At 32.7% G+C, this 26,427-nt stretch overlaps 1 protein-coding gene across 5 annotated transcripts in view; it reads left to right on the forward strand.

The window, feature by feature from the left end:
- Positions 1-26,427, forward strand: part of Agl (amylo-alpha-1,6-glucosidase and 4-alpha-glucanotransferase) — a 66,352-nt gene that overhangs the window by 18,962 nt on the left and 20,963 nt on the right. For all 5 annotated transcript variants that reach the window (XM_026401394.2, XM_077803633.1, XM_077803635.1 and 2 more), the window contains 19 exons: positions 1,648-1,771; positions 2,100-2,202; positions 2,292-2,389; positions 3,789-3,928; positions 4,792-4,979; positions 6,639-6,762; positions 7,362-7,525; positions 7,822-7,923; positions 8,029-8,184; positions 8,299-8,449; positions 9,891-10,015; positions 10,105-10,217; positions 10,331-10,465; positions 13,304-13,434; positions 17,263-17,399; positions 17,713-17,846; positions 18,545-18,720; positions 23,169-23,271; positions 24,861-25,086. In XM_026401394.2, the coding sequence (XP_026257179.2) occupies positions 1,648-1,771; positions 2,100-2,202; positions 2,292-2,389; positions 3,789-3,928; positions 4,792-4,979; positions 6,639-6,762; positions 7,362-7,525; positions 7,822-7,923; positions 8,029-8,184; positions 8,299-8,449; positions 9,891-10,015; positions 10,105-10,217; positions 10,331-10,465; positions 13,304-13,434; positions 17,263-17,399; positions 17,713-17,846; positions 18,545-18,720; positions 23,169-23,271; positions 24,861-25,086 (2,630 nt within the window). The remainder of the gene's footprint in view (positions 1-1,647; positions 1,772-2,099; positions 2,203-2,291; positions 2,390-3,788; positions 3,929-4,791; positions 4,980-6,638; positions 6,763-7,361; positions 7,526-7,821; positions 7,924-8,028; positions 8,185-8,298; positions 8,450-9,890; positions 10,016-10,104; positions 10,218-10,330; positions 10,466-13,303; positions 13,435-17,262; positions 17,400-17,712; positions 17,847-18,544; positions 18,721-23,168; positions 23,272-24,860; positions 25,087-26,427) is intronic.

The raw sequence follows: 26,427 nt of genomic DNA on the forward strand, positions 1-26,427 counted from the left end.
CTGTTGATCTTTTAACAATTGCTTATGGTGCTGTTTATTTTCAATGTAGTCGTTTCTTTTATGGCTTTTCACATCATGTTTAGAAAAGGCTTTTCATAAACATACTGTTTTTTCTAATAATATTATTCATATTTTCCAATAAAATATTTTATGAAGCTACAATTTATGTGTATCACATGAAAAAGGTATTTAGCTTTATTTTTAAAATGTTGTTAAATTGATAATCCATAATTTACACTGATTTGAAATACAACCATAATGCTTCTTAGTGTATAGCCATATCCTAAATATATTTTAGGCTTTTATCTGTGTTTTCCATTTATCTGCCTTCAGTTCTACCAATACTGAAAATTATTTATTGATACTACTGGTATAGATTTGTTTTTTTCTTTCTCAAGCATTTTTTAGCAGTTTTACTCTTCCAGATGAACCTTAGAAACTGGGTTTTAAGAATCTGTTTTATTTTATTGCTTGTGTTTTTGTAAGCCATTTCAAGGTCTCTTTAGAATAAAACAAGGACAAATTAATTAATTCATGGAAAATTAAGCCTAGTATATAACAAAGGAAAAAGCCCACAAATTGCTTTATTTTAAAGAAACAGGCCAAAGGAATTTATTGTGAGGAAGGGTTCTTCAAAGGAAAACAAGAAGCAGGAGGCTGTGGGGAAGTTAGCCTAATAGGTGACTTACCACTTGCCCAGTAATTCTTCCTCCTGGAGGCAGCTGGCACCTCAAGACTAGTTGGGGCACTGGTATCTCTCTCCATCTCCCGGGAGTTGTGTTTGAACCTGGGCCTGTAACAGAATTCTCTCTGAGTCAGACATCCGCAAAAGCAATGGCGTGGTCTCAGATCAGTGAAATTGCACCAATTGTTCTCCAAAGGGCCTACCTCCGTTTAGAGTTGGCTCAGATGTGCCCACCGTTCATTCCCACCTTCCATCACAAGTACTTCTTTCAGAGAAAGCAAAGAAAGTCAGGTTTTTAATAAGATTTACTTTAGAATTGGAAGCAATCTTTGAGGAAACACAACTCCTGAGGTTAGACTATTTGGTAGCACTTGAGAAGAAAATGCTTCTACCAAAGTCCAGATGTCATAAAGTTTAATAAGTAGGGCTGAAGGAGTTGAGTATTTCCTGGCACTCATAAAGCCTTGAATTTGATTCCCAGCAGTGTTAAAAAAAGAAGAAGCAATAGTAGTAGTGGACATTGACTGAGAGCAAAAAAGTGGGGCTTGAGTTGAACAATCCCTATGTTTGTTTGTTTTTTGTTTTATAATGATATTTTTGTCTCTGTGTGTTATCCCCACCCACTGTGTGTATGTGTATGGTATGTGGTATGGAGATGATAAGCAGGAGGATGGAGGGGTAGGAAGATGTTATGAAATTAATATTCGTTTTATTTTCTATGAAATAATTGTACATTTAAAATTTGAAATCAGGGGCTGGGGTTATGGCTCAGCGGTAGAGCATTCACCTAGCACATTCGAGGCCCTGGGTTTGATCCTCAGCACCACATAAAAATAGATAAAATGAAGGTATTGTGTACAACTATAACTAAAAAATAAATATTTAAAAAAATTTAAAATCAGTGACAGTTATAATCTCCCTGTGAATATTTGCATTTAAGCACTCATCTTTTCTTCTTTCAGGAAACAGGAGAGTAACCAAGTCTGATCCGAAGCAGCATCTGAAGATTATTCAGGATCCTGAATACAGACGGCTTGGCTGCACTGTGGATATGAACATTGCACTAGCGACTTTTATACCACATGAGTATGTTATTTGTTTTCTTTGTGAAATAAATACTGCTACTACTTATAAACCATTATGGCTACTATAATTTTCAAAAAGCTTATTGAAATCCTTCATATGAAATGAAATAGGCACCATAATTCTACTTCAGCACATGACATATTCATGTTTTTTATATGTGCCAGGTCATATTCCTGTGCATGTATGTAATAGTCTTTACTGTTGTAAAAGTTTTTCAGTCATAATAAGATTCTGATGATTAAGATTTCTATGACCCTTGTTAGAAAAATTTTATATGTAAGTTTTGTAAAAAATGTTAAATAGGTTTGTATTGCCTTATCTGCTCTAGCAACGGGCCAGCTGCGATTGAAGAATGCTGTAATTGGTTCCGTAATAGAATTGATGAATTGAATTCAGAGAAGCATCAACTCATGAATTATCATCAGGAACAGGTTTTACCTATATTTATTGCTTTTCTTTGAGTCTTTAAACTATTTTTTTTATTGTTGATGATGATGCAATATAATTTAATGTTTTCCAGGCAGTTAATTGCCTTTTGGGAAATGTGTTTTATGAACGACTGGCTGGCCATGGTCCTAAACTAGGACCTGTCACTAGAAGATATCCTTTAGTTACCAGGTATTCCATTTTCTTTTCTTTTTGTGAATGATTAAAAACTAAAATTTGTTTTTAACTGTGAATTAACCTAAATGTTTCCTTTAAAGCACAACTTCAGTACATTTCTTAAACTACTAGAGTTTTGATTTGGAATTAGGCTTAATTGTGTTAGGCAAATCTTTAGTTAGAAAAATGATCATCCATATGAACAAATTTATAGTTGTTGTTATTTACATTAATGTTTCTGGAGGTTTGCATACTTAGTGTCTTTGTCTGTTTTCTGTTGTCGTAACAAAATACTTGATGTTGGGTAATTCATAAGAAACAAGGTTTAAGGGCTGGCGTTGTGGCTCAGTGGTAGAGTCTAGCATGTGTGAGACCCTGGATTCAATCCTTAACACCACATAAAAATAAATAAATAAAATAGTTGTGTAGTTTTGTCCAACTACAACTAAAAAATAAATATTAAAAAAAAGCAAGATTTAGTTTTGTTCAAGGTTTTGGAGACTTGAGAAGTCTAAAAGTGTGACACCAGCATTTACTCAGTTTCTGGTAAGGGCCTCCAGCTGCCTCAACTCATGATAGGCAAGTGAACACATATGAAAGAGACACATATGAAAAGACAAAGCAGGAGGGGCAGTCTTACTTTCTAACAACCCACTCTCTTGATAACTAATCCAGTCCCTTGTGTGAGTTCCTCCCACAAGAAAGGCATTAATTCATTCATGAGGGCTCCACTCATATGACCAAGTACTAAAAATAATGCCCATCTTCTAACACTCTCACATTAAGAAATTAAGATTCCAGCACATGAACTTTTGGGAGACACACTCAAACCATAGCAGTTAGTGATAAATACAGTGTTAATCAAATTGAGCAAGCATTTAGATCCTTATTTTCTCCTCCTCCTCTTTTTTTTTTTTTAATTTTTGACAGTGCTGGGGATTGGGCTCAGGGGCTCCACAAGCCATCTACCATTGAGCTATACCCCAACTCCATAGTTCTTTACCCCAACTCCATAGTTCTTTACCCCAACTCCATAGTTCTTTACTTTATAGATAAAACGTAACATAAATTGGGCAACTAGAAGATAGTAAAAGCCTTTGAGAAGTAGCATCAATATCTCAATTGTTTTCTTGTGATTTTAAGAGAGGTTTTAAAAATTCCTTAAAATGTTAGCATTATATATGCTACAATATTAACTCCATTCGTCAGATCCTATTAGATTTACTGCCATTTGGGGAGGTAAATAATGTTTATTGATTTTTTACCTATATTGAAGTTTTTTTTCCTGTAAATGGTGTCACACTAATTTTATTTATTATACTCATAAGGAAAGTTTAATTTTTAATGTTGCTAATTCGGCTTCTCTTCAAGCAGTTTCTCTGTGTGGATTTAATATTTAATTTTATCTCTATAGGTATTTTACTTTCCCATTTGAAGAAATGGCCTTATCTGCAGAAGAATCTATGATTCACCTTCCAAATAAAGCTTGTTTTTTCATGGCACATAATGGATGGGTGATGGGAGATGATCCTCTTCGAAACTTTGCTGAACCAGGTACATCACTTTTGACTTCTCAATGGATAGGGAAAAAATTTCATAGAATGTTCAGTATGATCTGTTTTTTTGATTTGTTTCCCCATTAGGCTAGAGGTTTTTAAACTGTTTCACCAGTTTGAGAGAGAAGAAAAGGAGGTAGAACTTTGAAACTAATGGTGTTATAATTACATCTACATAAGAGAGATTTTCAACCACTGACCAGAGAGGTATTAAGGTATTTGAAAGGCAGTTATACCAGAAACTAATTTTTTTTTTTTTTAGGTTCCCCTCACTTACTCTAGCATCTTGTTTTCAACAACCATGTTATTGCCAGGAAGCATTTTATAGGAAACACCTTGATATGTATTTTTTTCAACAGTTTAGAATTAGTAGTTTATTATTGTGACCTTAGAATTGATTCAGAAATCTTATATGCTGTTATTTAAGAATATGACCTTGGGCTTAAGTATTTCTGCCCTTTCTTTTCTAACCATTCTAAACGAAAAAAAGAAATTCTTCTGTATGCCATGAATTTAATATAACCTCTTGCCAAAATTGAGTAGCAAGTTGGAGACGGAGCCTTAAAATGTTTTGGTAGAACTATAGTTATAAGAGTCTATGATAATACTATCACTATTTTTCCTCAGGAAATAACTTGGAATTTTGCAATTGAGCTCAAACTTTTAGAAGAGACTATAAGATGTAATTTTTGCCACATATATATAAGATAGAAAACTTTGTCCTATATCATTTTAGATATGATTTTAGCCAATATATCATTTATGGTAGAAATAATGCAGTTTTAAAATGGTATAGTTCCTTGAAGTAAATGTTTTTATTCTATTTCTTAAGCCATTGAAAACAAACTTCTTTTTTAACAGGTTCAGATGTTTATTTAAGAAGAGAACTGATTTGTTGGGGAGACAGTGTTAAATTACGCTATGGAAATAAACCAGAGGACTGCCCTTATCTCTGGGCACATATGAAAAAATATACCGAAATAACTGCAACTTATTTCCAGGGAGTGCGTCTTGATAACTGCCACTCAACACCTCTTCATGTAGCTGAGGTATAGAAAAACAATTCATCCACATTAAGCAAAGATATTCAAGATTTCTTCCCAGCTTTCCTCAAGTAGACTGTATAGATAGGCGTTTCACTCGGCTAGTTGAACAAGAGCATTGATTTGGCATTGAATTATATTTTTGTATAATTTGAATAATTCTAAAAATCTTTAAATGCAATTGTTAAGGAATACTGGGTTATAAAATGTTTAGCAAGTTAATTTTTAAATTTTAATTCAGGAAGAATTCAGGAAGAGCGATCATGTTTGTCAGTAATTCCATTTTTATCAATTATTTATGAAAACAAAAGTGTAAATATAACTATTGTCTATTCCTCTTTTGTTCTTTTTAAAGCAACTTTTGAATAATGCCAATATTTATAATATTATATTCTACCAATATTTATAATATTATATTCTTTTGAGGGATTTAGTAAACATTAATTAAGTAAACATGAAATAAGAATATTGGCTGATAGAACATTATTTACCTCCCCAAATGGCAGCTCTTTGTCTTCATATTGTGCTGTAACAATAGCAAAAAAATATATACATATATGTACACGCACATATATATATACTTATAACATTATGGCACAACTAAATGTTAAAGCTAACTTAATTCACTTAATTTTTTAAGGTATAAAATCCTCTAGGATTGTGCTTGTTAGGATTCCAGGTATTTTGTTATCTTTTATGTAAGGATATGTTAAAACATTTTTGGAACCAATCTAATTTTTTTATTATAAGCTAATGTTTTCTGATTCTGTGTAGCATCAATGTAGATCATAAATCTCAGAGATAGAAATTGTAATGAGTTTAATCTATTTTGTCCTATAATCCCAGATATGGAATGCATATAAAAACTTAAATAGAGTATACAACATAGAATACATATTATATAATATTATTAATTATATAATAATATAAATTTGATTAATATATGTAATCATAATCTAGATTATGATTTTTTTACCTGTTTTAATGTACCTATGTCAATTTCATTGGGATATTTACAGAATTGAAAATGGGACTCAGTGGTTTAAGAGTTTGTTATATGCAGGCTTCAATTTGGTCAGTCAGACCTAAATTTTACAATAATTCACCAGGAAGGAATTTATCATTAATTACTTAGGAAACCACCTGGAAATTAACAGTCTGACTAGATATTAAAAACAAACAAACAAGGGCTGGGGTTGTGACTCAGCCGTAGAGCACTCACCTACCATGTGCAAGGTCCTGGGTTCCATCCTCAGCACCACATACAAGTAAATAAAATAAAGGTATTGTGTCCAACTACAAACTAAAAAATATATACACAAGAAGCAGGGAGAAATACTAGCAGAATTGCAGTGATACAGGTTACATTTTTTAAAAGCACTAACATTTTTCTTCTTCTTTTCTCCCTTGTGTCCCTATCTCTGCAAAATCTAAACTTCTTTTTAACTGCTTTACTTTACATATTCTCATATTCCCTATGTTCGTTGGTTCTGTTTGTTGTTTTGTCACATTTGTACATCAAACTTCATTTGGAATTCTTTCTGAATTTTCATTTTGTCTTACCATATGTATCTTCTTGTGTTAAACCCATGCCTAGTCTTGTCTCCTCCCTTCCTACCTGTCTCACTTTTCTCTCTTTTACATGTGTGACTGTGCTTTTTTCAGTACATGTTGGATGCTGCTAGGAAATTACAACCCAATTTATATGTAGTAGCTGAACTGTTCACGGGAAACGAAGAACTGGACAATATCTTTGTTACTAGACTGGGCATTAGTTCCTTAATAAGAGGTAGGCTTGTTGAAGTGTCTTTCCCATTTAAAACTTCAGCTTTTGTTTAAGTGTACTAAAAGACATTTAGTAGTTTTTTAATGTAATTATTAATAATTTTCAATACAATTAATATTCTTTTGGATAGCCTATGGAGAGTTTCCAATCTAAATCTATTTTTATCAGTAAATATTTCTACTTTGGGGTAAAAGATCTCATTTCAAATCACAAGGTTGGCAGGATGATCTAATGGCTCACAATCAAAACCATTTTTTGTTGTTAAAAATATATAAATCTATTCTTCATTTTCTACCTGGGTATATGATATAATCTTTAGATTTTTTCCTATAGATTTTTGTATAGCTAACATCTCAATAAACACCTGAGGTTTCCTTTTTTCTATCTGAGCCATCTCTCCCCCTAAGTTATAAAAGACTGCTTTGGTCACTTAAACTAGTAGACATTTAGTAATTATCATTAATTACTTAGGAAATTGCTTAAAAAAGTTGTATTTTTGATTATACTGATGTGTTCTTTATTTTAAAAGTCAATTGTGAAATTTAACCTTTTCTTGGACATAAGTAATAGAGATTGTTAAAATGTTCTGTAATGCTCCACAGAGGCAATGAGTGCATATAATAGTCATGAAGAGGGCAGGTTAGTTTACCGATATGGAGGCGAACCTGTCGGATCTTTTGTTCAGCCCTGTTTGAGACCCTTAATGCCGGCTATTGCACATGCTCTGTTTATGGATATTACCCATGATAACGAGTGTCCTATTGTGGTAAGCATCATTCCATTTCTTGTATTTACTTATTTTGTTAGATATTTTCTTATCTGATATTTTGTGGCATGAATATCCACATACTTCAAAATAGTATCTTAGATTTAAAAGCAATTATAGCTTATGGTTTTAAAGATGTTCTTTTGTTGTAGAACAAATTAATGTTATCTTATAGAATGTATTTGTGTAATTATTTTTTATTTCATTATGATACAGAATTTTACTTATTTATTTTATTATGATACAGTGTTTTTCCTTTGAAAGAAAGTATATTTTGCTTTTTAATTGTTTCCTAGCATAGATCAGCCTATGATGCTCTCCCAAGTGCCACAATTGTTTCTATGGCATGTTGTGCTAGTGGAAGTACACGAGGCTATGATGAACTAGTACCTCATCAGGTTTGTTTATGTGTTGTTTTTTAAAGTTCATATAATTAGCATTTTTATCAAAAAACTCTCATTGTAATTAAAATGTATACATGGCCAAGTTTTACCGTTCTCCAGATATCAGTGGTTTCTGAAGAACGGTTTTATACTAAGTGGAATCCTGGAGCATCCCCATCAAATACCAGTGATGTCAATTTCCAAAGTGGAATTATTGCAGCCAGGCGTGCTATCAATAAACTTCATCAAGAGCTTGGAGCCAAGGGCTTTATTCAGGCAAGAGACCAAGTTTCCTAAATGTCTTTCTGAAAGTTTACAGGGGAAGACTTATCAGTTTGAGCACTCATTTCCAATTTGAGTGCTAATTAAGTGCTTTTTTTCACTTCTCAGGTGTATGTGGATCAGGTTGATGAAGATATAGTGGCCGTAACTAGACATTCACCCAGTATCCATCAGTCTGTTGTGGCTGTATCTAGAACTGCTTTCAGGAATCCCAAAACTTCATTTTACAGCAAGGAAGTGCCTCAAATGTGTATCCCCGGTAATGTAATCTAAAAATTGTTATTGTAATTATATCATTATATTAAATTATACTATAATGCCATATACATCATCATTATATGTTCTATATAACAAATGCAAGTGTGAATGTAGTTAAAAAGAGGAATTACAAATTTTGGATAACTTACATTTTTATTGCATGGAACAAAATCTGGACAGAAATACACTCAAATATTAACCTTTTTTTGAATTTTAAAATGTTTTGTTTACATTTTAATACATTCTGTTTTTCCTTAATATGTATATAATGAACATGTATTTGTCTTATATTCTGACATAGATAAATATTTCTTTTTATATGTGTGACATACATTTATATATGTGTGTATAAGTATGTATTGCATTTGCACACATACACATATATAAACAAAAATGGAAAATAGTCTGACATGATACTTAAGATTCCTTACAATCCATCCTCATCTACTATCCTAGCCCTGCATTACTCTACTGTTTCAGCCAAATAGATGTTTTCACTGTTTCCCAAGAAGTCTTATTTCTATCTGTATATGATTTATATCCTTCAAGGACTAAAGTTCCACCTCTTTGAAAAACCTATACATACTCAGTGATTTTTCTTTCTAAACATATAACAATCATATTCTATGTCTCTCTTTCGATACTTAATTATAAACTAAACCCCTGAGATATGTTATTATTTCTAGACTTTTTTCTAGATAAGTATATTTTATTTTCTTGTTATTACAGATAGTATATGATAGCATAGCATGATTCTGTGTAAGCAGCAACAGTACGACTTTGGAGAGTCTCATAAAAATAATCATATTCTATAGGTGTTCATTGCTGGTTGATAAATATGTATAATTCCAATCTTTAAATATTACCAACCTGAATAGTTTTAGTGTTAAATATTCCTTACTTTCCTTAACTGTTAAATTTATATTCAGTAATCTCATTGAATCTTTACTAATATTCATAGATTTTTGTGTTTATTTTCTATTTTTTTAGTTGTCAATGGATACAATGATTTTATTTATTTATTTATTTATTTTTATGTGGTGCTGAGGATTGAACCCAGTGCCTCACATGTGCTAGGTGAGCACTCTACCTTTGAGCCACAACCTCAGCCCTATTTTCTATTTTTGATGCTGGGGATTGAACCCAGGGTCTCCTGCATGCTTAGCACATGCTCTACTACTGACCCGTGCTCCCAGCCCCATCCCTTCATAGTTACTTTTATAGAACTCCATCACTGTACAGTATTATCTCAGGTTTTGTTTTGATCAGTAATGATTCTTAAAACATTTCCATCTGTTAAGTCTACAAATTGTGATTTTAAGTGTATTTTGTATTTTGTCATTCAGTTTTTAATAAAATGTACTATGTTTGGTAATATTCTTATTTAAATTTTGAATGTACATTAGGAACAATTTTTTGTTAATTTTTTAATATATTTGTAGGCAAAATTGAAGAAGTAGTTCTTGAAGCTAGAACTATTGAGAGAAATACAAAACCTTATAAGAAGGATGAGAATTCAATCAATGGGTTACCAAATATCACAGTAGAAATTAGAGAACATATTCAGGTATTTGGGATTCATCTCTTTCTATTATGTTGAATATTTTAAGGTCATGAGAATTATTTGTTGAATGGATTTTCATAATTTTTTTCAAGCTTAATGAAAGTAAAATTGTTAAACAAGCTGGAGTTGCCACAAAAGGGCCCAATGAATATATTCAAGAAATAGAATTTGAAAACTTGTCTCCAGGAAGTGTTATAATATTCAGGTATGTTAATTAGAGTTCAAATTATTGACTTTACTTATATTTAAAACAGTTTAACTGTAAACTTTGAATAAATCACTCCTAAAAATCAACCATTTTTTATTAACATTATTCAGAGTTAGTCTTGATCCACATGCACAAGTTGCTGTTGGAATTCTTCGAAATCATCTGACACAGTTCAGTCCTCACTTTAAATCTGGGAGCCGTGTTGTTGACAATGCAGATCCTATATTAAAAATCCCCTTTGCTTCGTAAGTATGTCTTATTTTATAGAGATTTAACATTTTAATAACTGGTGTGTTGTTGCTGTCTTGATTTAAACACGTTAAGGGTCCTCTCTGTCCATACTACTCAAAGTGTGGTGCAGGAACCAACAGTGTCAGCATCAGCTGTTGTTATCCTATTATATTATCATTCATGTGGATATTCACAGGGGTGCTTTCTCATTCTTGTGAAGTCTTTCTTCAGATATAGATATACATACATGTCTACATAAACAGAGACACACACAATTTTATTGAATTGGGATTAGGTTCTATATATCACACTCCTTACTACATCATTTTTTAAAAATTTTAACATTATTCTATTATATGGCTACACCATGATTTATTCAATCATTTTCCATTTTGGACATCTAGAATGCTTCTAATTATTCCCTATTATTTATGTCTTTGTACATTCTTCTTGGAATAAATCTTTAATTATTCACTTTCTATGTGTTCCACTAATACTGAATAATATGGGTTTTGAAGCTTAGATGTAGGTTCAATTATAGTTTCATCACCATCAATATGATTTTAGACAAGTTATTAATAACTTTCTTCAGCTCAATCCTCATCTGGGAAAAAGGGCTTATAATAAATAGTATCTACCTCTTAGGTTTTGTAAGGATTAAATAGGGCAAATACAAACCACTTATAATAGAATGACTAGCACATAGATGGCTTGATGTGTTTGCTCTCATTCTTACTAGGATAATTTTCCAGAAATTAAATTTTGGGGTTAGATTGTATTATAAGATTGTGTCTTTCAGTCTATACTGCCAAGTCTTCTCCAGGAAGATTGTACTAATGAGAATATTCAGCTCAGTGTTAGAGTGTCCATCCTTACCAATACTGAATATATATTATTGTAATGCAGTACGTTAAAGCTGAGTATAGACCCAGACTAGGTAAGAATTATTTTTTTTGGATTCTTATTAGGTATAAGAAATAAGAATGAGTGCCTGTTAATGGAGAGTTGTGAGAATTATTCATATAAAACACATCGTGTTTAACACACAGTAAATGATCATAAATGTTAGTTATTACTAATTAAATTGGTAAATATGAAGTATAAAGTACTTTAAAATAACATCTCAACATATTAATTAAGTTTTTTGTCTGTTTGTATTTATATGGTGAAATGACATTAAAGAATTAAAGAATTAAGAAATTCAAACCGTTCTTAGCAAAGTAGCTGCTAAAAAAACAATCTGCAATAGATGTATGTTTCTGTAGAATGCTTATAAAAGCACATTCCCCCTTGAACCTACTCTGATTATTTCAGGGCAAGGGCAAGAAATCTACCTTCTAAACAGCTTTCAAGGATATTCTTGTGGAAGGAGTCCACTGGCTACATGTTGGAAAATAATGCCCTAAAGTAAAGTTGGTATTAAGTCTGCAAATGGTCAGTCTTGATTCATGAAATATAGCTGTGAGGAGAGAGGCTGAGACACTTAGACTTTCCTCTGACCATTATCAAGAAGCATCTTTTTTTCTGAGAAGATGCTGGTTTCTTGAATGATGGAACTGAGGGGCAGTGCAACCTGATACGAAAGATGGTGCCAGGAAAGAAATACAAAGGCAGAGACTATTGTTTCTTAGGTGGTTAACTTTGACTTTTGATTATCCCTTTATTGATCCTTTGATAGGTATTCCAAGTTTTTAAGATAAACAGCATAAAAAGTTCTTTATGTCACACTTATCAGGGAAGAAACTAAGTCTAACTGAAAGAACTAAAAATAGACTTATAATATAAAGTATATAAAAAACCAAAAGATCCTTGTATTCTACCACCCCACCCCCAGTACTAGAGATTGAATCCAGGGATGCTTTACCACTGAATCACATCCCCAGGCCTGTTTATTTTTTTTTATTTTGAGACAGGGTCTCATTAAGTTGCTTAGGGCCTTGCTAAATTTCTGAGTCTGGCCTTAAATTTGAGATCCTCTTGTATTGGCTTTCTCAGCCACTGGGATTGCAGGTGTGCACCACCACAGCTGGCTCCATCATGCCTTTTTTTAAAAAAAATAGTTAATTAATTTATTTTACAGAAGAATATACATTTTGACGTATAGTACACAAATGGAGCATAGTGTCTCATTCCTCTGGCTGTCCATGGTTCAGAGTCACTCCAGTAGTGTAATCATACATATATATAGGATAATAATGTCTGTCTCTTTCTACTGTCCTTCCCTTCCCCACAACCACACCTTTCCCCTGACTTCTTTGACTTCCCTGTACACAAACCAGTGTCCCTTCATTTTCCCCTATTCCCCACCCCACTATGGATCAGCATTCACTTATCAGAAAAAACATTCAGCTTTTGTTTTTTTGGGATTGGCTTATTTCACTTACCATGATAGTCTCTAGTTCCATCCATTTACCTGCCTATGTCATAATTTCAGTTTTCTTTAAGGCTAAGTAATATTCCATTGTGTGTATGTGTCACATTTTCTTCATCCTTTCCTCTGTTGAAGGGCATCTAGGTTTGTTTCATAGTTTAGCTATTGTGAATTGAACTGCTATAAACATTGATGTGGTTGAGTCATTGTAGTATGCTGATTTTAAGTCCTCCATCATGCTTTAATCAATAAAATTTGGTACTTTAATCATGTACTTGGTTTTGGAGTATATTAGTTGTAATTTAATTTCTAGCATCTTGATTACTATTTATAACATATATATGATGTTTATTTTAATACTGAGTTCCAAAAATGTACATTACTAAGATACTTTATAATGCAGGTTTTATTCTTTTGCTTTTATTAAAAGCAAGTAAAATTCAGTATATTTAACCACTTATCTTTGTTTTTCAATTCTTAGTATTGCCTCTAAATTAACTTTGACTGAGCTAAATCAGATACTTTACCGATGTGAATCAGAAGAACAGGAAGATGGTGGAGGTTGCTATGACATACCAAACTGGTCTTCCCTTAAATATGCAGGTCTTCAAGGTAAGCAAGTATAAGAATAGACAAACTTTTCATTTTTCTTTTACAGACATAAAATGTCTTCTTTAAATAAATAGAAGTATGGGCTGAGAGTGCAAACTGCCTGGGTTCAAACTATGACTCTGCTCCATACTCATTGACCTTTGGCAAGTAACATAATCTCTCTGTACCCCAGTTCTTGCCTCAGTAAGATGTGAATAAATTGACTAATTCAGAAGGCTTCATGAGGAGTAAATAAAATTATTCAAGTAAAACACTATAACCAGGGTGTAGCACAAGGTATTCACTCAGTAAATGCTACCTAGAATTACTGGTCCTGTGTCATTTGTTCAAATCATCTAGAATTCTTAAATATACTTTAAACTTAATTAATATTTTTTGACTTGGTTTATTATGTTCAAAAAGCAGAATATGTTTGTTTAGTCTCCAAAAGAAACTGAGTTATAAATATAACACATTCTTCTTCCTTCTTCATCTAATTGGACTAATTGGATTTTTGTTCTTATTGCATATTTGTTTCCTCCTATAAAGGAACTTACAGGGCTAGGGACATGGCTCAGTGGTAGAGTTCTTGTCTAGCATGCTGAAGGCCCTGGGTTTGATTCCCAGCATCTAAGAGAGAGAGTGGGGAACAAACTTATATTAGTATATTATGTAGTTAGTGTATTTATAAGATGGGTTATAGAAACCAAATATTTAACTGTGAGTTTAATATTAATCTGTCTGGTTGGTAATATTTTCCCAGATTTTTGTATAAGAAATTTGTTTTATCAAACCCATATTTCTGGTTCATATATTTTCCCATTTGTCATGCCTCTTTTTTGACCTTTATTTCTTTGTCACTTAACCCTTCTTTAAGGACCAGTTTCATTTTTACACCTTCCATAAAGCCTTTCCTTGTATTTTTATTTTTTTAACGTTTTGTTTTCATTGCAGTACCAGGGATTAAACCCAGGGATGCTCTTCCACTGAGCTGCATCCCCTGCCTTTTTTTATTGTTTAATCTTGAGACAGAGTTGCACTAAGTTGCCCAGGCTGGCCTTGAACTTGCAATCCTCCAAACTCAGCCTCCCAAATTGCTGGGATTACAGGTGTGTACCGTCATGCCCAGCTGAACTTTTACAAACTATCGCTTTCTTCAGTAATTTCTTTGTTCTACAGACAGACACCCATTACCTTTATTTACTATACTTTCTGGAATATATTACCTTATTTTGGTACTTATAATTTTTTATGAATTTTTATCATTGTATTTAAGAAGCAGGTTCTAAAACTAGACCTAGGTTCCACTGAGTAGCTGCATAACCTTAGATGCCGCAACCTGGCTGAGCACAGAATCACAAGCCACTCAAGTAGGAACAAAAACTTTATTTTTAAAAAGGCCGCCAAATACCCCGTGCACGCCTGGCTAGCAAGCTGGTCCACACACGTGTGTGTGTCTACCGGAACCGGGGGCCCGGACCTCCCCCGGAAATTCCCTCCTACTATCCTTCCCCAACCAATGGGAACTCTCCGGGAGTCCCGTAACATGAGTAGCAGGCCGAGGTGAACAGCAGGAGTCCAATTTCCATATGAATGTAAATCTTAACATAATCATATCATCTCAATGGCTAGCTGGCAGTCACCTTAACCAAAGGTGCCATGTATCATAATACTTTTGCTGTGGCTCCTGGCACTTAGAGTAGTTAAACTCTCTATGGTTCAGTTTTCTCATTGAAAAATGTTGCTAATAATAGTATCACAAGGGATTGTTGATAGAATGAAGGGAGTTAATACATTTAATACACTTAGACAATACTGAGTTCATAATAAGCACTTAGGAAGTATTTACTCTAAAATTCTACTAAGATTATAACTTGAGAAAGAAGAATGTAGCTTTTAATTTTTTTTGTGGTTCTTGTCTTCAGCTTTTATACCTCCTACTAAAGCAAGCACATAAGTTCTAGTAAATTTTTCTGAGACCTGTTGTATTTATTGGCAAAACAAAGTATTTTGTTCTATGAGTAGTAAGTAAATGTATCTGTTAGTTGTTTTAAGCAGTTACCCTACTCCATTTTCACTCTAGCTGTTGTTCCTTCCTCCACACTTAATTCCATCCCTTTGGACACTGTCAGATCTGTTTCCTGAAACACTGTTCCCATCATATTTCATTGTTCAACAGTGGTACCAATATTTACTGAGCAACATTCACCTTTTACAAAAGTTTTAGGACATATGTAGAATGTTATTTTATACTGTCTTGCTTTCCAGATTTTTTGTATTTAGGCTTTATTTCCCAAATTTTCCTTCCCTTGAAGGAAAAACTTTATCTTAAATTTATTTATTTCTCAGAATATACCATATACACAGTTCATGGATTCATTGAATTCTAACTAAATTTAGTTGATATCACTGAAACCAAAATAACATTTTTAATAAGGTAGGAATGATTAATTTTTAATTTTAATTTTTATTGGTTCTTTTTAGTTATACATGACAGTAGAGTGTATTTTGATATAACTATATAAGCAGGGAATGTATTTTATTCTATTAAGGACATCATTCTTATGGATGTACACCTGGGTGGGATTCACAGTGGGGTATTCATACATGTACATAGCAAAATTATGTAAGATTAATTCCATTACCTTTTTTTTTTCTATTCCCCCTCCCTTCCCTCCATTCCCCTTTGTCTAATCTGAACTTCTGTTTTCTCACCACCCCGCCTTATTGTGGGTTAGCTTTCATATATCAGTGAAAACTTTTGGTTTTTGAGGATTGGTTTATTTCCCTTAGCATGATAGTCTCCAAGTCCATCATTTACTGGCACATGTCTTAAAGGCTGAGTAATACTCCATTGTGTATATATACCACATTTTTTAATCCATTCATCTTTTGATGCACGCTGAGATTTCATTTCACTCCAGTGAGAATGGCAATTATCAAGAATCCAAGTAACAATAATAAATGTTGGGAAGGATATGGGGAAAAAGGTACACTTATACATTGTTGGTGGGACTACAAATTGGTGCAGTCACTATGGAATACAGTATGGAGGGAGATTACTTAGAAAACTAGGAATGGAGCCACCATTTGACCCACTCCTTAGCATACATCCAAACAATTTAAAATCACATACTACAGTCATGCAGGCATTATAGCAGCATAATTCACAGTAGCTAAGCTATGGATTATCTTGTTGAATGATAAAAGAAATGCAATTGTTCTTTCATTGAATAGCAGACTCTGCTATGTACACATAGACATTCTAATGCATCTATTTGAGAATTTTGCCTAATAATTAATAATTTTGCCTAAATGAGAATTTGCCTAATATCTCACCTTGTTAATTTGCTTACTTTGAAGTGCCTCCTCAGAGTTCCTCTAAAGCAAGCTTTATTCTTCTTATCACCATAGGTATTCTTGCTTTCTCCGAGACCAGTTCTGTGATTTTCTTAAATCTTGCATGAATAATAATGAATTTACCACTTTTTAACATGGAAAGATACAGGATTATAAATTTTTTCTCCTTTATGCCTTAAGGCAAAAATAAAAATGCCAATTGACTTTGAATATTATAAAAGTAAAAAAAAAAGTAGACCAGTGCCACAAGTTATAACTTTTGGGAAGCTTTGTATGAATTGTGGCAGTAGTCTCCATCAACACCCCTTTGCATCCTGGTTCCAGTCCATACCGCCACACTTTCCTCCTACTATGCTGAGTGCCATTGTGGACTAAGTGGCTATTTTGTCTGCTTCTCTGTTCACATCAAATCATCAGGACTAGCCATAACTCAACTATGGGACATTTTGACTTTACCAGTAATGCAGCATGGCATATCTGAATTTTCAGGGCTAATGTCCGTATTGGCAGAAATAAGACCAAAGAATGACTTGGGGCATCCTTTCTGTGAAAATTTGAGATCTGGAGATTGGATGATCGATTATGTCAGTGGCCGGCTTATTTCACGTTCAGGAAATATTGCTGAAGTAAGTATTAAATAAGTAAGCTGTGTTCTAGTCTAAAATAAGCAAAGGCACCATAAGAATTATTATATATAGATATATACATTATATATATATATATATACGTATATATATATATATATATATATATATATATATATATATATATATAAAATATTTACCTGTTTTCCTCCCTTCTTTGTGTTTCTAGTTTTAATACATGGAAATTTGATTCATGAATTATTGGATAGCACAGTTTCATGTTATGATTTATCTCTTAAAATATGCATAGCCTGTGAACACACCAAATTAACTTTTTAAATTATTTTTACAACAGGTTGGTAAATGGTTGCAGGCTATGTTCTTCTACTTGAAGCAGATCCCACGATACCTTATCCCATGTTACTTTGATGCTATATTAATTGGTGCATACACCACTCTTCTGGATGCAGCATGGAAGCAGATGTCAAGGTATATCCAACAAATCTTATGTAAATAGGTGTGTTTGCATAGAAACTATACATAGAGTCACTTTACACATGCTCTTAAAAGACCAAAGCATGAATTTTGGAGACTCAGAAATGGAAAAGTTTTTAAGTAGAGAGTAAACTTATTAACATCCTTTAGTCTGAAACATACAAAAACAAACCCATGTAAAATCTGTTCTATATAAAATATGTTTGGGAAAAATTAACTTGTTTTATGTTATTTGTTTCTATTTATTTATTCATTGATTTGTTAAAGTTAATTGATATAATGTTTAGAATATGTACATAGAGTTCTTTCTCTAACTTTCATCAATTAAAAAATATATATTCTGGTATTATTATGAATGAAATCTGCCTTTTACAATGAAATTTTCTAAAATAAAACTACAAATGGAAATGAATTATGAGAGCCAGCAAGTTGATTTGGGCATATTTTCAGATTTTTCAGAAAGAAAAAGCACTTCAGTTCTGCCATTTGTGTTACAACAAGGCCTGGACTAAAGCCGGCTAAAATAATGGATGCCATGAAAGCAGTTCTGAAATCTAATAAAATTGAACATTTTTTTCCTACAATATTACTATCTTTATACATTTGTGTGGAGAAATCATTTGAAGGGGAAAAACAGAATAAAACTGCTAAAAAGTTTTGTATTTTTACAGATCATATCACTTTCATTACAGCTTTGTTCAGAATGGTTCAACCTTTGTGAAACACCTTTCACTGGGTTCAGTCCAAATGTGTGGAGTAGGAAAATTCCCTTCTCTGCCACTTCTTTCACCTTCCCTTCTGGATGTACCATATAGGTTGAATGAGATCACAAAGGAAAAGCAGCAGTGTTGTGCTTCTTTAGCTGCAGGTAAGAAATTTTGTAGAAGGTTGAAATGTATAAGTCAATAGTATTCAAAAGGAAAACTTACAAGAAAAAGACTTTTTAAAAAAAATTAATGAAGTTATCCAAGACTGTATATTATTGCTTAGTAAAATTTCATAGATACTCCTAAAATACTAACCATGTTATTATTTAACTATAACTGTGTATAGGCATTTATGTGTGTTTTTATTGTATCTGGTTAATCCTTTTCTTCCAACTCATGGTATTATTTTAAATAATATTTAAAATATATGTTTTAAATCATTATTTTACTATCCATTTTCCTATATCTCTTCCCATTTTTTAAAATAAACTTATCTAAAGATCATTTAAAGGTGTCCTATAAGTTACAAAACACAAAACTGATTTTACATAACTATTATATGGGGATTAGGGTTGTGGTTCAGTGGTGGAATGCTTGCCTAACATCTGTGAGCCACTGGATTCAATTATCAGCACTGCATATAAATAAATGAATAAATTTAAGGTCTATCAACATCTAATAATTTTTTTTAATATTTTTTAAGTTGTTGATAGACCTTTATTTTATTTATTTATATGTGGTGCTGAGAATCTAACCCAGTGCCTCACACATGCCAGGCAAGTGCACTAACCCTGAGCCATAGCCCCAGCCAAAAGTAATAAAAGTTTTAAGAAATTAATATTATTATGCATCCAGATGCTGTCAATTGGACATAAAATACTTCCAGCCATGTTTATTGGCATCTGTTCCTGAAAGTACATTAAAAAATTCAATCAAATAACAAATATGAGTAAGCAAAATAGGATAAAGAACAGGCTTTTTTAAAAAACAAATTTCCATCATATTCCTGGAAAATATTTAATACTTGAGGTCACTGAAATTGAGAATTCTCAAAACTAACCTGAAATATGTGAAATTGTAGAAAGTAATATATATTCATGGCTCCCTCTGTTAAATTTAAATTTCTTTAAATTTGTATCTGCTCAGATCAAATGAAAAGGCTTCATAGTACCCAACAACTACAATAAAAATTACCTTTTCATTTAGAATGATCATAAAAAAATCATAAAACTCTTTTTTGGGAGTGGAGATGTAGCTCAGGGGTAGAGTACTTGCCAAGTATGTGTGAGGCCCTAGGATCAATCCCTATCACCACACAAAAAAAATTTTTTTATTAAAGAATGAAATTAAAACTCTGGTTTAGTTTTATAATTGTTTCATATTTTCACTTGACTGTTTGATCTTCTAGTACCTGTCATTTCCCAATGAATCCATGCAAATACTCATGAAACTGAACTGAGCCATTGTGGGGAAAAAAACATGCTGATATGAAGAATTTTAGGTTTTAGCCTATTTTATAGAAGCCTATTACATCAAATAGTAATCTCAGTCTTTTGATTGTATGCTGTTGCTGTTAAATACCCCTAATACATGCATTTATTTATAAATTGTATACCAATATATGTTAATGGTACCTGATAATGCTTACTTCCAAGTGTAGTATAGTAAGTAAATAGAAATTCTGGTATTTTTTTCTAGCATGGAATGTTTTGCCTAGTGCTTACTGGCAAAAATAGAATAAACTCAGATTTGCAGGTAGGTTTTTTGGAGGTTCATTTTAAAATGGCTGGGAATTTATTTCTTTGGTGACAGTATTGCAAAACATGTTATAATTATAAACTTTTATAATAATTGACAAAGCAGAAATTATTCCAAAGATATATGATCTATAAGTTGTATACTCTCAGAGATGAAAAGGTTAATATGGGTGTGTGGGGAGGGAAAAATAGTTGTTTGTTTGTTGGATTAGTCAAAGGGGAGTGAACAGAAGCAAAGATGGTAATAGGAAGCCCGTAGAATGAATTGGGCAGTAACTTTCCTGTGTACATTATGAACACATGACCAGTGTAACTCCACATCATGTACAACCACAAAAATGGGAAGTATATTCCCTGTATATATAATATGTCCAAATATACTCTACTCTCATGTATATCTAAAAAGAACAAATTAAAAAAGTTAATATAAATATTTCCACATATCAGTGATACAGATTTTATAGCCTTTCCTTTTTAACAAAGACAGACTGTATGTATTTTAGGATATACAAATTTAAAGTCACCTTTGAATCTCTCTATCTATGTTTCATACAAAATGTTGAATGGGTTAAACTATAGGAATGCTATCTGACACAGACTGCTACCTATATGTTAGCTCCTGTCATTGTCATCATCATCAAAGTTTGTAGCCATCAATCATGTATATCAACCATTATTTAAAAATACACAGTGTGGGCTGGGATTGTGCCTAGTAAGAGTGAGGAACTGGGTTCAATTCTCAGTTCTGCATATAAATAAACAAAGTCCATTGACAACTAAAAAACATATTAAAAAAAACACAGTGTGTTTAGGGAAACTCTGTACTATCATTTTGGAGATAGCATAGAAAAAAATGTCTAATGTTGCCCTTTGTTCCAATATTTCTCTTTTTATTCTTTCTCTTTTTCTTTCTCTCTTTTTTTTTGGGGGGGGTTCCCTTTGGCACTGGGGATTGAACCTAGGGTGCTTAACCACTGAGCCACATCTCCACCCTTTTTTAATTTTTACTTTGAGACCAGGTCTCACTAAATTGCTTAGGGTCTCACTAAGTTGCTGAGGGTGGCTTTGAACTTGTGATCCTTCTGCCTCTATCTCCTGAATTTCTGGAATTATAGGCCTGTGCCACTGTACCTGGCTGCTTCACCATTTTTTGACTTTTTTTTTTAGTACAAATAACAGTTAACAATCATATTTCTTCAAATGTTTTATAAAATCCAACTCGAATGGGAATGTAAATCAGTGGTAGAGCACTTGCCTAACATGTACAAGGACCTTTCTTCAATCTCCTGAATCACAGGGGAAAAAAAAAATAAAGAAACTCAAATCAGTTTAAAAGTAAAATTTTAGAATTTTTCCTATTACATATTCTATTTTTATCTTACACATAAAAGTTGTAATTACCAGGAATGTTCATTGTTTAGCATACAAAATCCCGTTTTCATCTGCAAAAAATTTTTATGAAAGTATAACACTTTTTAAAAATTCATTTATTTTTACTTTTCCTTTTTTGAGGGGGAAGGTACTGAAGGTTGAAACTAGGGGTGCTTTATAACTGAGCTTCATCCTAGCCCTTTTTTATTTTATTTTTTAAATTTTGAGCCAGGATCTCATTAAGTTGCTTAGGGCTTTGCTAAATTGTTGAGACTGGCCTCAAACTCGTGAACTTCATGCTTCAGCATTCCAGATTGTTGGGATTACAGGCTTGTGCCACCACACCCAGCCAAAATATATTTATTTTCAGTTGACAAACATTATATTTATTTATTATATACAAAGTGTAACAGTATTAATTTATTTTAAATTAATAGGAAATTTGGTAATATCTTTGGCTCCAGAATATAGAGTAATATATGTATTTAGTTGGTTATCATTCAGGTAATCATTTCATATTTAGATTTATTTATTATCCTTAAAGGCACGGTAGAATCTTTAAAGCATGTACTTAGTATCATATTATATTACTTTATATGTTAAATATTTGATTTCTGGCTTTTAATTTATTAAAATAAAGGTTTTTGTCTTTTTAAAGATATCTTGAAATCAGTTGTCTAGCAATCTTAAAATCAATTGTCTAGCACTTGTTCTTGGGGCAGAGGATGTAACTCAGTGGTAAAGTGCTGGCATAGCATACAGGAGTCCCTGGGTACTATCCCCAGAACCTCAAAAAAAAAAAAAAATCTAGCACTGTTTTCTAATCTCCTTTGGGACTTTTAAAATCTGGTAAATCAGATGTGGTGGTACACACTATATTCCCAGCATCAGAAGCTGAAACTGGAGAATGCCTGCGCAACATAGAAAGAGCCTATCTCCAACAAACAAGCAAAAAATATCCTGATAAGAATATAGAATTGGGGCTGGGGTTGTGGCTCAGCAGTAGAGCACTTGCCTGGCATGTGTGGGGCCCTGGGTTTGATCCTCAGCAACACATATAAATAAATAAAATAAAGGTATGTGTCCAACTACAACTAAAAACTAAATATTTTTTAAAAAGAAGAAGAATTGCTCTGGGGGTGGTGGCACATGCCTATAATCCTATTGACTCAGGAGTTGGAGGCAGGAGGATCATGAGTTTAAAGCTAGCCTCAGGAATTAAGGCATGCTGACCCTACGGAATGTAGTGAGACCCTGTCTCAAAATTAATAAAAAAGCCTGGAAATTTGGCTCAGTGGTTATATATATATATAAATTTCATTCCATAAAAGTTGACATACCAGGCATACATTTTTGCAGATAAGTTTAGAGAGTTTGCAGACACATTGTAACTTACTCTTCTACCCCATGTTTAGAGTAACTATTGTGTGATAATACAGTTTATTATATTTATATTTACATATATTTATCTTTTCTGTTAGGCTTACCTCATTTTTCTTCTGGTCTTTTCCGCTGCTGGGGAAGGGATACTTTTATTGCACTTAAAGGTTTACTGCTGGTTACTGGACGATATTTAGAAGCCAGGTAAGAGATCATCTAAAAAGTTGCAATGTAAGTTTATGTCTTAATGTTTTCTATGTGTTCTTCAAACCTTTCTTCTGATCCATCTAATCTCAACATTTGAGAGGTATGTTTTCCATAAATTTTTCAATGGTATTTTTATAAATGTTCATTGAAAAATATAAGAACAATTTAAAGGAGGGAAAACTCTTTGAATTTACCAAGTTCTACTCATTCATATTATAGGTTAGGTTATGTTCAGAATTTGTAAGTTTATTTTTATAAGAAAATTTTTGATCATTTTATGTCTTTTATAATGAAGTTACTGCTGGCTTGTTGAGTCTTACAGAAAAAAAAAAAGATAGCAGCTTTCCTTTTGTTTGTTGCAAGCTTATAAGCTCCAGTTTCCAGATTCAAATGATCTTTTCTTATGTCACACAATAATATAAATGAATTTATTGGAAGTTGAAAAAAAAGTTCTGCAGCAGTGTGATTCAGAATGTTCCACAAACCAGTACTAACACCATCATCTGAGAACTTGTTAGAAATGCCTATTCTTTGTGCCTATGGCAGACCCCCTGAATCTTAACCTGGGGATGGAGAGGGCAAGGTTGGTAGGAGAAACTGTATTGACATCATCTAGGTAGCAATCACCAACTGGAAGTCTGGTTAGGAAATGCGAAATGGAACAACTATTTTGACTATCTATACTACAGGGGTGGTTTTCCTTCCTCCCTTTGTAGAGGTATTCATGGATCAGAAATCTTTTTATTCAGTTTTCATGTGTATGACATTTATCTGGATGGTCAAGATTGCTAGAACTCTCATCTTTTATTAATTGGGAATGTCATGTGCATACGGACCCTTTTGTATTTTAGAAAACAAAACTTTCCTATTGTACTATTACTGGACAAACATTAAACTGAGATATAGAATTAATAAAATTTCTGAATGTTTTAGTTAAAGAGACTAGATGTTTTCAAATAACTTTTTCCAAGATCATACAGGTTGGCAAAGCTAGGATTTAGACCTCAGCCATATTATTTCTTAATTTTATGATCTTTCCAGAACACAACTCCATCTTACAAATGAGGTACACCAAATCTTACATCTCATTTGGTGTATGATAGTAGAATACTATTTTTAAATTTTAAATACCAATTTTTAAAATTGAGTGGTTTTTTTAAAGTCAGCTTCTAGCCATCGGTTTTCTTATATATTTGCTTTGCTTTTGGTATGTTATAAAATAAAAGTTTGTGCCTAATAATTACTTGGATTTTGAAATACTATGGGTTTCAAAAGTAGAATCTAGAGCTATAAGGAACTTTAAAATCACCCAGCCCAATCCCTGACTACACAGATGAAAAAACTGTTCCAAAGAGGGAAAGTCACAAATTGTTAGAGAAAAAGCCAGGGCTGCAACCAAAATCTCTTACTTTCAATTCAGTGCTTGTTTATCATATTATGACCGCTTTCTAAAAATATATACAAAAAGAAATAAGGACAAGTGAGAAAATACTTCCATGACACAATCACCAAAAGTGAACATGTTTGTGTTCAGTTTTTAATAGTATGTTTTCATTTCAAATGATCCATTCAATTCTGTTGTTTAGGAATATTATTTTAGCGTTTGCTGGTACCCTGAGGCATGGTCTCATTCCTAATCTCCTCGGTGAAGGAACTTATGCCAGATACAATTGCCGGGATGCTGTGTGGTGGTGGCTCCAGTGTATTCAGGATTACTGTAAAATGGTTCCAAATGGTGTAGACATTCTCAAGTGCCCAGTTTCCAGAATGTATCCAACAGATGATTCTGCTCCTTTGCCTGCTGGGACACTGGTAAAGAGAATTTATTAAAACATTTTTCTTGAAATATGACTTATTTCCTAATACACAGTGAACATAAAACTGCTCCTTGCCTAAAGAGCTTGTTACATGGTAGAAGAGATGATGTGTCCACATAAACATGGTCATTGCAAATATGGACAAGTAGTACTATGCAGTCTCATATAAGGGAGAGAGGAGTAGTAGGTGGGACTCAGGGAGGAGGACTTATAAAGTAGCTAAAATTTCACCTAAACGGATTCTTAAAATGTGAGTAGGATTATAGGAGAGTTTGTGGGAGAGTATGGGAAGACTTGAAAGATGAAAGGAACAGTGAAGCATATTGAGTTGAAGGACAGTTTAGGACATACTGCTCAGCCTAGTTTCAATTTCTGTGTAAAACACCTGAGGGTAGTGAGAGAATATGGAAAGGGTGAATCAGGTGTAGAGGGTTTTGTCAACCAATCTAGGTAGTTCAGAGTCTATCTTATGAATGATGTTGAACTGATAAACATTTTCAAGTGTTTTTCCCCAATAGGGAATGTACAATAATACTACGTTTTTGTCACTTCTGATCTGCTTTTGTTATCATGTGTTCAGTATAAGACTTCAGGGGTGGTGAAAACTGCTTCAGGGCTTGCATGTTTGTGTCCCCATGATGTTTATATTTATCACGAAATACTCAAAAAACATATGTCAAAAAATAATTCTTTATCTATGTTCCATTGTCCTACATGGGTTAATGTTATCAAGTAAGTATTTATTTTAGATCTATTTATTTTCTCACAATTTGGTAAAAGTTGCACAGTATTTTTATGTGCTTCATACATTTTATAACTATATCAAGAATTTTTATATGATAGATTCAGATTTATTTACAGGTTTTTTTTAAAAAATAAAGTATAAAGTATAATCAAATATACAAGGACTCTAAATTTCATTTTTAGTTTATATGCTTCACCTTATTTTTTAAAAATACAATTATATATCTCCCTATATGTCATCCTAAGTATTACTTTATTATTAATATGGACAAAAAAAATTATCTGTGGACTCTTTACATTCACTGGGATATTTTCTGAAGTCATCATAGATTCCCATGTTTGAGAGTACCACTTTTGCACATAATTTAATCACTATTACCTATGTGTGCAGAGGAGTAAGAATATTTAGGTGATAAATGACAAGCTAAACTCATTATTATTTATTGTTCTGATAGAAACTATTCAAGCTCATCATTTCACCTATCTGCAAAATTACAAATTATTTTGTCACAGGCCTGAATAGTAAAAACTACTAATGTTAAATATTCATATGACAGATTGTATTATTTTGTGTAGTGGGAGCTGCTGCCTT

This window comes from Urocitellus parryii, chromosome 11 (assembly GCF_045843805.1).
Source record: "Urocitellus parryii isolate mUroPar1 chromosome 11, mUroPar1.hap1, whole genome shotgun sequence".
Taxonomy (NCBI): Eukaryota; Metazoa; Chordata; class Mammalia; order Rodentia; family Sciuridae; genus Urocitellus; species Urocitellus parryii.